The following is a 14460-nucleotide window of genomic DNA, read 5'->3' as shown; positions in this document are numbered from 1 at the left end:
CTAAAAATGTACTATTGTGTTTAGGACTTTTAATTAGGGCTGTGACGATACCAGTATGGCAATCATTTTTCCATGATAACATTTTTTTATGCTAAGCAGGCCAAACTCTTTGGTCCTTTAAAAACCTGCTGTATATAAAATATGTGTTATAGATTAGAAAATAAATAAATATGACTCTGGATGACAACATAATGATGTTTGTTTCCAACATTAGGGCTGTTTTCCTAAAGAAGTTAAATCCGTTTCGTGTTTTGTTTCCTTGCCACGATACTAACGAGTATCGCGATACTGGTATCGCCTCTGCCCTACTTTTAATGGAAAAAAATCATTCATCCATTTTGGAATAAGATGATTTAGGTAATGGACACAGGTTGAGAAACCGAATCCTGTCTCTGTGCTCTGTTACTGATGAATGTACTTCTAAAAGCTCATAAACCCTCTCCATGTCAACCATATTTATTTTTCTTTCTCTTTCTTTTCCCCTTCCATTCATGTCTATGCTCTTTTTTTACATTCACACCCACACCACATGACAGACAGCTAACCATAATCTACCATTGAAAACTTGGGGAAGAACATTTTATTGCTGGGATTTATTAATGGGTTGAAAAGCAGTAATAACAACACAAAATCAAAATGAATGTGCACAACAACTTGAGATTTGCTTAGAATGCGAACTGAACAAGACACAATCAAATATATTAAGTAATAAATAAATACAAAAAATGTACTGCCAGCCCAAACTGTCATAAAAATGATAGGACTTCAAATGAAAACTGCACAATAAGAGGAGAAACATAAACATAAAAGAACAGCAAAAACCGAAAGGAAGGAACATAGACATCACAGTAAAAAAAAACATAATCCTGTATCTTAGTAAGGTGCCAGTACTGGGTCTCAAAAATCCACCAGATTCTTTCTTTATTATCAGGTTTCTCTTCACTGTTTTTATGTAAAAAAAACAAAAACAAATAAACTATCAACGTAATCCAAAATCAGGAGGCCCTAGTACAATATCGATTGATTCCTCCCATTGGTCAAATATTCATGCGTTTTAGAAACACCATCCAAAAATACTAGATTTTCTAACTTATCAACATTTTCCTCCTCTCCTTACAAACAAAATGCAAGTACAGCATCGCTTTCTCCAGTCTTTCTCCAATAATCACTTTCTCAACATCAAAAAAAGGTTAGATTTTTGTAATGGATTGTAGTACACCAAGAAAATAAATCAGCTCAAATGATCTGTCTGTACAATACAAAAAAAAATCAAAGGTTATGTACAATATTGACCTGCAAAGGACGACGGCTATGATGCAATAACATATGTAAACATATTTGTTGTTTTGACACAGTTGACTGTGACAACAGAAAATAATTCTAAACTTTTTCACATTGGTTAAGTCTTCTTTAGCCACATTGTTTTCAATATTGTACCAAAAATCTCTCAGACATCATGACTTTGAATAAACCTCCGACACACTGAAAAATGGGACAAACAGAATGTAACAAATAACTGAATCAGTGTTCTATGGAAAACGAAATTAACTGAAATAAAAATGCTATCAGGGATCTAATGTTCTGTAAAATATATAATTAAAAAAACATAGCATTTTGCCTGCTGCATCCACTCTAGTACGGTTGAATACCCTCTTGATTGTGGATGTCATGCATACTGTAGATTTCAAATCCTTATTTGAGACCGGTGGGGAAAAAAGGTAAAAACAAAATGGAGATACATTACTGCACTACCATTCATTGAGCATTGACTGGTCAGCCCTGACAATGTCTCATCCCTCAAAAAGCATAGGGCGGAATAAATACACCTTAGCTACTACACACATACCTTCCCTTATACCAATGCTAGGCATAGAAATGGAAATATTTTATGCTAATTATGTTTTGTCTTTCAAACTTTATCTTTAACTGACCAATCGTTCTTATCTTCAGGTCCCTCACACAGATGCCAGCACCACGTCACATACATCTCACATGCATGCTCAGAATGGCCGAAATTATGGTTGTTTGTTTTGTTATTTTACAGGGTTACAATGGACAAGGTTGTTTACGCCAAGGATCACACATCTCTGACAGTCACTTGGGAGGGATAGCGAAGTAACAGTGAAGTATCTTACACTGCCAAACCTCTGGCAACGACTCCGGACAGAGCTCCGTCATCTCGTCACAACAAGGTCTCTTATAGTAGTGTCCCTATCAGCCTGTTTCTCTGTATGCTTACCATAGTGTGCTTTTAGGTCACAGTACATTTGAAAATGTTTAAACTTGGACTCATTCACTTTGAGTTCTCATGAGCAGATTTTGTTTTCCTTTTTGAATTACAGCTCCCAATATGGTACTGTCAAGCGTTTATTCCTATTTTCTCCAAACAGTTTTTTTATATTTTTTTGTTTGCATTGGGAATGGTTGATTTTTTTCTATACATAGTATTCCTTGTCCTTGTCTTTCGGTCTCTTGCTGCTGGCTCCCTTGGCACCACTGCCCCCACTGGGCGTTTTATCTTTCACCACGGCGCCGTTGGTCTGTGCCGAGTTGCTGATGTAATTCCGTGTCTCGTCTACCTGGTAGGAGCCTTCGTCTCTGTTCCTGTACTTGTACATGGCGTAGAGGAGGATGAGGATGCAGAGTGCCGCGGCCGAGACGATGCCCACCACCATGCCTGTTGTGCTGCTGGATTCTCGTATCACCTCCGAGGCCCCCGGGGGCACCCGCCTTACGACGGGTACGGTGGGTAACGTGGCAGGCACCGTGCGTAGCATGGGCGAGGTGATGAGGGGCCCGCGGGGCTTGGTGCCGTCCAGGTCGAAGGACGCGGTCGGCAGAGGCAGCAGGACAATGTCCGGCTGTAGGGGTTTGATCACCTCGCGGTTGTCCATTTTCCCGGCGGGCAGTTTGGGCGGCGTGCCATCCGAGGGGAGGGACGCCTCCGCTACAGTGCCCCCGAGGTTGGGTAGAGGCGGGGTGGGTGTAGTCCTACCCGCCTCTGAGGCTTTGCTAGGCCTCAAGTCCTTGGCCTCCCACTTGGGCGCGAGAGCTTTGTAGCCACCTTCATAGGCCGACGTGGTCAAGATCTTATCTGTTACCAGGGAGAAGGTGGTGTAAAAATCTTCATCGTCAGTGGGGGGCAGGCTAGAGTCGAAAGCTTCGCCAGAGCCAAACCCCGATATCACCATTCCATCATCATCATCATCATCATCATCACCACCACCATCATCAAGACCATCATCACAATCATCGCTGCCTCGGTCCGACAAGCAAGGTACCCCCGCCTCAGTGGCCATGGGCAGGGACTCTTTGGTGGCCTCGATAATGGTGAAGACGGGGCGGAGGGTTGGGGGGAGGGGGATGAAAGGAGAATGGGTGGAGACAGGAGGGATGTCTATGGGATCCTCTACAAGTACGGGGATGACTAGCTCCCCTCCTGCAAACAGAAACAGAAAAGAGACACGTTAGAGGACATGCATGACGTTCTGAACGCAGACAATAGCTAATCAATCAAACACCGGAAAGTAATTACATCAAACATAAAAAGCAAAGCGTAACAAAAAACAAACAAAAGGAAATCATATCAACATTAAAGAAAAATAATAAAGAATAGAAAATACTATACCAGTGCAAATTCAATGAAACCAGAACCAATCAAACAAGACCATAAACTGAAAAGAAACAATAGCCATAAAAATGTATACATTGCATCAAAAGGCTGCAAGGGATGTGCAAGGGTGAGCCAAAATATCAAACATAATTTTTACCACACCTAAAACTCCTACGCTTCAAGTTCAATAACAAGTGTACTCTTTTTGTGGACAGAGATATCATTATCCTTGCTGGGTCTGTAGCTCTGGAACCTACACACCAGGGTGTAACTGTATTGATTCTGCCTGGTCTAGCATTGCTAGTGTCTGGCTGTCTGGATACAATATACGCTTGAGAAATACACTGACTGTACAAAATGTTCTTTCCATGACCAGGTGAATACAGGTGAAAGCTATGATCCCATATTGATGTCACTTAAATCCACTTCAATCAGTGTAGATGAAGGGGAGGAAACAGTTTTAAGAAGGATTTTTAAGCCTTGAGACATTTGAGACATGGATTGTGTATGTGTGCCATTGAGAGGTCCAAGAGGCTTCTAAACAGCTTCTACCCCCAAGCCATAAGACACCTGAACATCTAATCAAATGGCTACCCAGACTATTTGCATTGCCCCCCCCCTTTACATCGCTGCTACTCTCTGTCGTTATCATCTATGCATAGTCACTTTAATAACTCTACCTACATGTACATATTACCTCAACTAACCGTGCCCCCGCACATTGACTCGGAACCGTATTTTACTGCTGCTCTTTAATTACTTGTTATGTTTATTTCTTATTCGTATTTTTTTAAACTGCATTGTTGGTTAGGGGCTCGTAAGTAAGCATTTCACTGTAAGGTGAACGTTGTATTCGGCGCATGTGACTAATACAATTTGATTTGATTTGACATGAAGAGGGTGAATGGGCAAGACTAAAGATTTAAGTGCCTTTGAATGGGGTATGGTAGTAGGTGCCAGGCGCACCGGTTTGAGTGTGTCAAGAACAGCAACGTTGCTGGGTTTTTCACGCTCAACAATTTCCCGTGTGTATCAAGAACGGTCCACCACCTAAAGGGCATCCAGACAACTTGACACAACTGTCGGAAGCATTGGACTCAACATGGGCCAGCATCCCTGTGGAATGCTTTCGACACCTTGTACAGTCCATGCCTCGATGAATTGAGACTGTTCTGGGGGCATAAGGGGGTGCAAGTCAATATTAGGAAGGAGTTCTTAATGTTTTGTACACTCAGTGTATGTTCTAACTCAGGGGTGGGGAACTCCAGTCCTCAGGGGCCTGATTGGTGTCACACTTTTTCTACATCCCTAGCAAACACAGCTGATTCATCAAATTGCATTCTAAACTGAAGATCATGATTAGGTGATTATTGGAGTCAGGTGTGTTAGCTGGGGCAAAACTGTGACACCAATCTGGTCCTCGAGTACTGGAATTGCCCACCCCTGTTTTAACTAATAATGCTCAAGTTTTGCTGAAAGGCAAAGATAGCTTGCTCTATAGTCTTGTAGTTTTTGTAGCTACTGGGGCACTGACTTCTCTGCATTCCAAATGTAAAGCAATAAGGCATCAGCATGAAGTGAGAAATTGCTATCCTATGTGGGTTTGGATTATTGGCCAATATAAATAATAATGGAGATAGAGGTTAACCTTGTCGGGTTCCTCTTGGGTGCAGAGACCAGGCTAAACTTTCTGTAGCTATTGTTAGGGTCTAATGAAATGAAACTGAGCAAAGTATAGTGCTCAAAAAAATAAAGGGAACACTTAAACAACACAATGTACCTCCAAGTCAATCACACTTCTGTGAAATCAAACTGTCCACTTAGGAAGCAACACTGATTGACAACAAATTTCACATGCTGTTGTGCAAATGGAATAGACAACAGGTGGAAATTATAGGCAATTAGCAAGACACACCCCAATAAAGGAGTGGTTCTGCAGGTGGTGACCACAGACCACTTCTCAGTTCCTATGCTTCCTGGCTGATGTTTTGGTCACTTTTGAATGCTGGCGGTGCTTTCACTCTAGTGGTAGCATGAGACGGAGTCTACAACCCACACAAGTGGCTCAGGTAGTGCAGCTCATCCAGGATGGCACATCAATGCGAGCTGTGGCAAGAAGGTTTACTGTGTCTGTCAGCGTAGTGTCCAGAGCATGGAGGCGCTACCAGGAGACAGGCCAGTACATCAGGAGACGTGGAGGAGGCCGTAGGAGGGCAACAACCCAGCAGCAGGACCGCTACCTCCGCCTTTGTGCAAGGAGGAGCAGGAGAAGCACTGCCAGAGCCCTGCAAAATGACCTCCAGCAGGCTACAAATGTGCATGTGTCTGCTCAAACGGTCAGAAACAGACTCCATGAGGGCCCGACGTCCACAGGTGGGGGTTGTGCTTACAGCCCAACACCGTGCAGGATGTTTGGCATTTGCCAGAGAACACCAAGATTGGCAAATTCGCCACTGGCGCCCTGTGCTCTTCACAGATGAAAGCAGGTTCACACTGAGCATGTGACAGACGTGACAGTGTCTGGAGACGCCTTGGAGAACATTCTGCTGCCTGCAACATCCTCCAGCATGACCGGTTTGGCGGTGGGTCAGTCATGGTGTGGGGTGGCATTTCTTTGGGGGGGCGCACAGCCCTCCATGTGCTTGCCAGAGGTAGCCTGACTGCCATTAGGTACCGAGATGAGATCCTCAGACCCCTTGTGAGACCATATGCTGGTGCGGTTGGCCCTGGGTTCCTCCTAATGCAAGACAATGCTAGACCTCATGTGGCTGGAGTGTGTCAGCAGTTCCTGCAAGAGGAAGGCATTGATGCTATGGACTGGCCCGCCCGTTCCCCAGACCTGAATCCAATTGAGCACATCTGGGACATCATGTCTCGCTCCATCCACCAACGCCACGTTGCACCACACTGTCCAGGAGTTGGCGGATGCTTTAGTCCAGGTCTGGGAGGAGATCCCTCAGGAGACCATCTGCCACCTCATCAGGAGCATGCCCAGGCGTTGTAGGGAGGTCATACAGGCACGTGGAGGCCACACACACTACTGAGCCTCATTTTGACTTGTTTTAAGGACATTACATCAAAGTTGGATCAGCCTGTAGTGTGGTTTTCCACTTTAATTTTGAGTGTGACTCCAAATCCAGACCTCCATGGGTTGATAAATTGGATTTCCATTGATTATTTTTGTGTGATTTTGTTGTCAGCACATTCAACTATGTAAAGAAAAAAGTATTTAATAAGATTATTTCTTTCATTCAGATCTAGGATGTGTTGTTTAAGTGTTCCCTTTATTTTTTTGAGCAGTATATTTCTTCTTATATTCATGTTTTCTCTATGATGACTTCAGTAGGCTCCCCCACAGACCCTAGCCCCTTGCCTTTTGACTTATCTTATACAGTTACCACAATGGCACAAAGTCACCTGACAGTTCAACAACAACAACTGAATGTTTTGCTTTTATTTATTGTCAAGAGTAGAAGCCCACTTATATCAGTATCAGTTACTGTATGTGTGTTCTTGGCTAGTCTTGGAACATGGCAGTTTGCTATGTATCTATCATTTCTATTACCTTCTCTTGTCCTTTATTATATTATTTTACTATTAGATTTGTTTCTAAAAACATTCAAAAGTAACATTCAGATGTTGGTTGAATCTGCATAAACCTCTTGCCAAGGTGGCTAGCTTATACACTGCAAATGCTCATCACAAACAGGGCACTAAAAGAAGATGCAAATCTCTAATAACAATAAAAATGATACAAAAGAAAACAAAATAAAAAAAATAAGTAAAGCAATGCAAACACAGTTAAGACTGTCAAACAGAGTTAGAGCAAACTTCTTCAACATTCACAAACTAAAGGCACAGATAGATTTATCCATAAGAAGGATTAGTACGTAGAAAGAGGTGAAATAAAGTCAGCTTGAAAAATCATAATAGAGCCTACAAAAAATACTTTTCAAAAGGAAGAAAGCATACCATCAATTTTGTAAACTTACATCAACAAATTGCCCGCATGATTTTGGCAGGAAGAAAACAATTTACAAAAGAAAGTTGTGTGAGAATGCTTTTGGACAAGTTAGGTTAGTTTCTTTTGAACAATTTTGATTAACTGAGTAAGTTATTTCTCTTTTAGACAGGATGGTACAGGGAGGAAACAACACATACATCCACACATCATGACATGAAAAATAATCTTCACCATTCTGTTCAGGATTTTTTTTTCTTTTGATATAGTCGTTTTTGTTTTTATAAAAAGAAAACTGTACATCTATAGATAAGTCTTGGCTTTGTGAGAGATAAGCTGCTTTTACGTAGCTTCTCCATAAATATCTACAGTCTGATTATTGAGCGTTTTTTCTCCTTTAACTTGAACTTCGTTGTTCATTAGTTTTGAACGAATGGATGACTGTATCTTAACTTCTCTATGTAAAGGGGGTTGGGGGGGTGGGGGTGGGAGGGGGGAGGGCGACCTATGAACAGACTAGGTAAAAAATGACATAGATGGGGGTGAATGTGTACGTCAGTTGCCATGTCCATGTAAAGGTGGCACGAAGCGGCCGGGCGGCATTAGAGCTTTTGGCTGTAAGGAAGGGATGGGGACATACAAACCATGAGCATGTACATGCCCATCTACAGAAGAGAACAGCACTTTCAACACAGTTTTTACAAACCCTAAGCTGCAACTTCTTTCTTTGCCATGCACAAATTAATAATCAATGAATTCATTCTAATCCAAATGTAATCAAAATTGCTAATTGAATAACAGGAAAGAATATATCAGTGTAAGAACAGCTTTGAAACAATTTGAAACAGATAGTGGTGAGGATAATTGTATTTTGGAGTTTTCTTCTATTTTTTCTCAATAAAATGATTTTGTAATTTGTTATTGTATAATCGGTCAGGTGTTTCGGGTAGCCAATCAGAGCTGTGGATTTCCATCCACAGTCGACCAATCAAAATCATTAAGAAAAAAGGAAGAAATTTACTTATTAAGAATGAATGTCTTCATAACATTATCAATAGTACTTCTAAGCTAATTATCAGATTGTTAAAGAGGTAATTTTGAGCAATTTCAGTAATTAACATAGATATCCACATATATGTATATTTACATATATGTACAAACAGACAAATAAAAAAAACAATTGGCAAGCAAGAAATTCAAAGCATAAAAAATTCTCACACACTATCAAAGATGAACAACCAGAAAGCACACACTGAGGCAGACGTAGAGAGGAGGGACAGTTCGTAGGGGAAATTGTCACCACCTTCATATATAACTAATAATAATAACATTATTATTAGTTATTTCTTTATGAAATACATATCTGTTGTTAGTATTTTTAAAACACAAAACAGGCGTGCAATCTGGGTGTACGTCAAAGAGAGGTTAGGTAATATTGGACATTTTATATTTTTGTTGTTTTTACCATTAGGTTCATGGTTAGTGCATGCTTTAAGTAAGTTGCATTTAGGGAGAGTAATATACAGTAACAGTACAGCAAGCTGGGGGTCATGGTGTCAGGGGGGGGTTAAAGGTCACTAGAGGTCATTGTACCAAAGGCTGTAGGGTATATTGTTTTCAGGCAAAGAACCATTTACTATTATTTACATTAACCATCTGGTAGGAAGAAGGAAAACCATTGGTGATCGTCTTTACCTAATTAATCAACTTGGAAGTTAATTAATTAACATCGGCTTTTATTACATTTAGTTTAGTTCAGTTTTATGCTAATGCATAACCAACAGCCTTTGCTTGACAGATAAACAGTGTTCAGACGAAGTTCCACAAGAGGGCACAAGGAGATGGGGCTATCCATACCCCATGGGGACAAGAACATTTCTTTTTAGATCTATAGTCCTGGATCTTCTGCTTTTGGCTCTGGAACAGTTCTCTGAGAGATGTTAGTGGATATAATGGTATATTTATGTTTATCACTATGAAAGAGAGCTTTGGTATCTTTAGTGTTATTGGTTGGTACTTGCCTTAGGATGTCAATGTGCATGTCACGTTATTTAGCTAACAACATACAGGGTCCGTGGATCACCGCCAAGCCCAGGTGTGTATTCTAGAGACAATGTACTCTGCTCTGTACACCAATTCAGCGTTTCTGTTGCCATTGTGTGGCTATGGTAATGTTTTAATCAGGAATCGGCTACCTGCCTTGTTAGATAAACAGTAGCATCGCTCACTAAGTGATTTCAGAGTCTGTTTATCTCCATCTACCCTGTATCGTCTTGGCCTTGTTTGCATCCTTACGCTCACTCCTTCATTCCTTGAACATCTAAAAGCTTTTGGCAATTGTTAGCTTTCCTGCTAGATCAACAAAACCTTTACATCCCATCTGAAGGGAGCTGCCTGGGTGTGAGAGAGTGTGTGTGTGTGTTTGTGTTTCTGAGAGGTGTGTGTGGCTCTGGGAAGCAAAAGCCTGCCAGAGGACCTTGACGTTTTAGTAAACACTTTAATCCTCTGCGTTAGCTCTCTTACCAGCGCTGCACATTTCACAGTGTTTTACCTCAGTGCAAACACTGCACGTTCTAATGAGTTTGCTTAACGAGACGCCGTTCGTATTCGTTTTCTCAGCTAATGTCAAGACGTAGGGGCTTTGTGCTAAGCCTACAGTGTACACTTCAGCAGACCTGGAGGTACACTAGTTAGTGTTTTCTTACTCTTTTTCTCGCTCTCTTTCTTTCTCCCATGGTGATAAAGTCTCGAAAGAAAGCCTCGAGACTACATAGGGAAGCAGCATGATGCACTAACATCTTCTGACGTCATCCTATAAAGAAAGTGTTCCTTCAGACAGACGAACGCTGATGTAGGATGCGTCAGACTAGACGGGACAAAAGCAGATTGAACAAAACTGTCCTCAACCTCACTAAATCAACTCAAATGTTATTGGTCACGTACACATACATCCACCTTAACTTCCAGAGGGAACCAGGACGTTGATCAAAATCTCAGAGCTGCAGTAACTGTCCTCCCCAAGTTTCAAGTTTTATTAGCCGTATGTCCAGGATACACGTGGTAGTTGGAGTCGTCAAACTGGTGAGCAGCTGCTCTTGCAACCATTCTCACGAAGCCACACCCACCCCACTCACGTGACAAGTTCAGAGCGAGAAAGTGTAGGCTAAATAGAAATAATTACACAAAAATTGAAAAATCACAAACAAAATAGTGAGGATTTCTATCAGCCTAATCAAGGTGTAGATTACATATTACATTCCAGTGTTCAAACTTGTAAACAAGGCTGCATGGGATTTCTGTTAATGTGGCAATGTCGGCTTTAAGTATAATGCCAAGAGCCACTTGTGGATTTGACAGCTCTAATGCGGTTCCACCTCCGACACCACCAAAACAACTGCTATGCGGATGTCGGCTAAAGCGGATCGGATTGAATCGAGCCCTTACTGTCAGAGTATTAAAAGAGATATACAGCACCTGGGCTTATTATAACAAACAGGTGCATCGGGGGAAGTCTGAGATTTCTACCAAGCATTAACTTAAAAGTTAATCTTTTCCGCTTGAGGTAAATCTCAGCAGCATACATTTAAGAGAAGATTGACAGCTTGTCAGAATACAGACAGCAAGAAGACTTCACCAGTTTGTGAGGAAGCACCAATGTCCTACTCTACAGGGGTGGGGGGGACTTCTTTTTCAGGGGGGTGTCCCTTATCCGGGCGTGTGGGTGGCACGTGGCAGATAACCCAGGGGTCAGATTTTCTTTTCAGGGGGGTGTCCTCCTGCCCTATCCCTTAATGGCAGATAGCTAGGATGTTTTTTTGTCAGATTGTGCTGTCCTTTGAAAGACAGTGTGGCAGGCTGGCTGGGTGCACTCCGGCCTATTAAATTGGCATCCTCCAGCCAGCCACCGTGGTGTAAAGCAGCAAAGCAAGTCCCCTGTCGGCCGGTCGATTTGTCGAAGGGCCATTAAGCTCACCTCACCGCTCCGATGACATGTCAGCTGAATAACCTTTAAACTGATCTGGGGCCTGTGTCGAAGTGACAGTCAGCCCGATGGGGCCTGACGACGGCAGCTCCAGCCAGCCAAGGTCCACAGTAATGCCACTAGGCGGGAGAGAGGGAGAGCGAGTCACTGATCCATCCCGCTCACAGTTCACTCTCTCCTCATCGCGCCCGCCGCCCGCCTGACGCCCCCGCTTCGTCCTGGTCCTTCATCTCATCAGCACTACCATCAGCGCTACGATAAAGAAATCATGGGCTACATCGCTCCCGTTCTAACACAGCCTCCTCAATGGTTTCCCTTTCCCTGCCTGCCGCCTCATGTGTTAAAGAGACATGCAGTATTAGGTTAGTCCTCCATTAGATCGCTGGGCCTATTCATCGTCGTTGATACGCTAATCTAATGGCTCACGCGGTTACATTTCATAAGATTTTATTACATGTCGTTTCTCCTTCTGCTGGATGGCTGTCCTGTGTCCTCGTTTTATGCAGGCACCGTGAGACTGAAAGTAGCGCCGTGAAGTTAACTCTCTACTGTACCTGTCGATCTGCCACTCTGCTCTTTGGGTTATTTGAAAAAGAATGTACAATGTCGCCAATGTTGCACTGGATAAGAACATCAGCTAAGTGACTAAAATGTAAATGTGCAATGCAATGATTGGCCGAATTGGTTAGGGTAACCAAAGTGATTGATCATCAGCAGCATCTTTTGTAACGATGACCCCTCACAAGAGACTTGAATAGCATGTGGATTTCCTGGTTGTCAGTCAGTCACTTTGTCAACTACTGAAGGGGCTAACGTCTATCGTAGATTTAGCTGTCTAAATGAGGGTTGACAAGAAAGTAAGTTAGGGGAAGTGTCCTTAATTGTGTTGTCATCTACTTATCGAACCGGTACAGTGCACAACTGTAGTTCTTGAAATGGAGTCAGCCCCAGGTGTAGAATATTCTGTTCCTGCACTGTTCCTGTCACCTTCTTGTGGAACTCGCTCAGGATCAGAGGGTAGTTTCAGGTTGACAGTTTTAAAACATAGACAAAACAATCACAGACAAACAGTAAGGACAGACACAACAGGTTGGCAGACATACACAGACAAACACAGACACAGAAACAAGACCAGAAGCAGGAGGGGCGACAGTGGCTGGGTTTTAAACCACAACTGTTGCCCCTAAACACATAACAACAGTGGGCAGGGCGGGGCAGGGTTAGCCTGAGAGCAAAGTTATGGGTGGAATTAGAAGCATAGAAAATGGCTGCCAATCAAATTCACATGCATTAGCAGAAGGAGGAGGAGTCACCGAGAAAGTTACAGGAAGTTAGTCTTCTAGTCTACTGTACAGTCACGTACGTATGCATGCCACAAATGCCTTCTACTAGGAGCAACAGATATAGAATAGAAAAACAGATATACTTTGTGGCAATAAAATTATTTTTATGCCATCTGCATTCAAAACAGACATGTATATGCAGAAAGGCTGAGAGAAAGAAGGCGGGGTTATGTGGGGTTGGGTTGGGGTCAGGGTAGGATGTTGTGGGGGCGGGAGTCATTCTTTCACACACAACTTTCTTGAGACAGAATGGGGTTGCCTGCACAAGGCCCAAAAAAGGATGATGGCAAGAAAAGATTTTGTTGCCTTTCATTTCCTGTGTTGTAAATCGAAAATGGGGGATGTTTCAGAATCAGTCTTTAATGGTGCAAAAAAACATAAACAAGAAGATGAGTAGGAGAACTGTTTTTTTTTTCAACCACCAAAATATCATGCGGCACAAGATGAGGCAAAACGGAGGGAGCAGCTCTATCCTGGTAGATGGACGGATGAGGGGCACCAAGATAAACAAATAAATGAGTCCGGACAACTCAAATCATAACAAATGAAACAGTAAGTCAGAAAAGGGTACAGCGGAGGAGAGATGTCCAGAATGCGCTTCACCATGGAAAATTAAAAGATTCAAATGAAAAAGAAACTAAATAAATAAAAAACAATGTCATGCAACTGTTAACAAAACCGGAAGCAGGGGATCAGAATGAGGATATGAATTTCTGTGTCAACATGGTAAGAGGTATGTATGTATGACTGTGTATGACTAAATGTAGTTCACTATTATCATCACTATATGGGGGGGGGTACCAAGTTGACTAAATTCGGACAAACAAGTTCATAGTATACTGTAGTTACTGACTTACTAACACTTTTGCTTTTGAGAAAACTTGGGTTTTAAGTTTTAACGTTACATTTTTAAATTGTTCAAGCTGTCAGACATGTCCATTTCATTTCTTTTAGGGTAAACACAGATGTTGTAACTCCATGACACAAGATAACGTAAAGTTATCGAATGCATGGCTTTGCAGAGGAAATTACTTTCTCCCGACAATAGTCAAATCAAAAAGACCACGTACAAAAATAGATAACATTCCTGCTAAAAAAACCTTAAGCGCAATTTCCACGCAACGAATGTTACAAGAAAACTACAAGATGACAAAGCACTAGAGATTATAAACTGTGGAATTACTTCCTTATCCCTGTGCACATATTCAGAAACCTATCTCAAACCTAAATATATAAATAAATACGCAGAATCGTCGATCCATGATCTTCTACCAGGAATAACAGAATAGGCAAATACTGCATTTCAATTGGTCTTAATGGAATCTGCTTCACATTGTGCTCGGTGAAAAGTGGACATATGTTTCGTAATTAGCCCGGGCATATTTAGGCAGATTAGTGGGGCATTAATTAGTGTTCTATGATGGCATTTTGAAGGACAGCCCAGTAATTAAAACGATTTTGCTCGCCAGTGAATGACTGCCACAGGGCTTCAGGGGAGGAGAGAGAGGGGGAAGAGGTCCTTCACACCATAGATATACACTCACTGGCAAGTTTACTAGGT

The 14460-nt window shown here is 42.1% G+C and overlaps 1 protein-coding gene across 15 annotated transcripts in view; it reads right to left on the bottom strand.

Moving 5' to 3' along the window:
* Window positions 1-563: 563 nt before the first annotated feature.
* The window catches only part of nrxn3b (neurexin 3b), a 416790-nt gene continuing 402893 nt past the window's right edge, over window positions 564-14460 (bottom strand). For 12 of the 15 annotated variants that reach the window (XM_014145020.2, XM_014145028.2, XM_014145029.2 and 9 more), the window contains one exon: window positions 564-3439. In XM_014145020.2, coding sequence (XP_014000495.1) covers window positions 2436-3439 — 1004 coding nt within the window. In that variant the 3' untranslated portion in view covers window positions 564-2435. Of the gene's footprint in view, window positions 3440-8053; window positions 8190-14460 lie in introns of those variants that run through there. The other 3 variants (XM_014145032.2, XM_014145031.2, XM_014145030.2) reach the window with 2 other exon arrangements.

The sequence above is a fragment of the Salmo salar genome, chromosome ssa15, assembly GCF_905237065.1.
Source record: "Salmo salar chromosome ssa15, Ssal_v3.1, whole genome shotgun sequence".
NCBI classification, from domain to species: Eukaryota; Metazoa; Chordata; class Actinopteri; order Salmoniformes; family Salmonidae; genus Salmo; species Salmo salar.
Note: the sequence above shows the minus strand (reverse complement) of the source record. Positions and strands in the feature narration are given on the sequence as shown.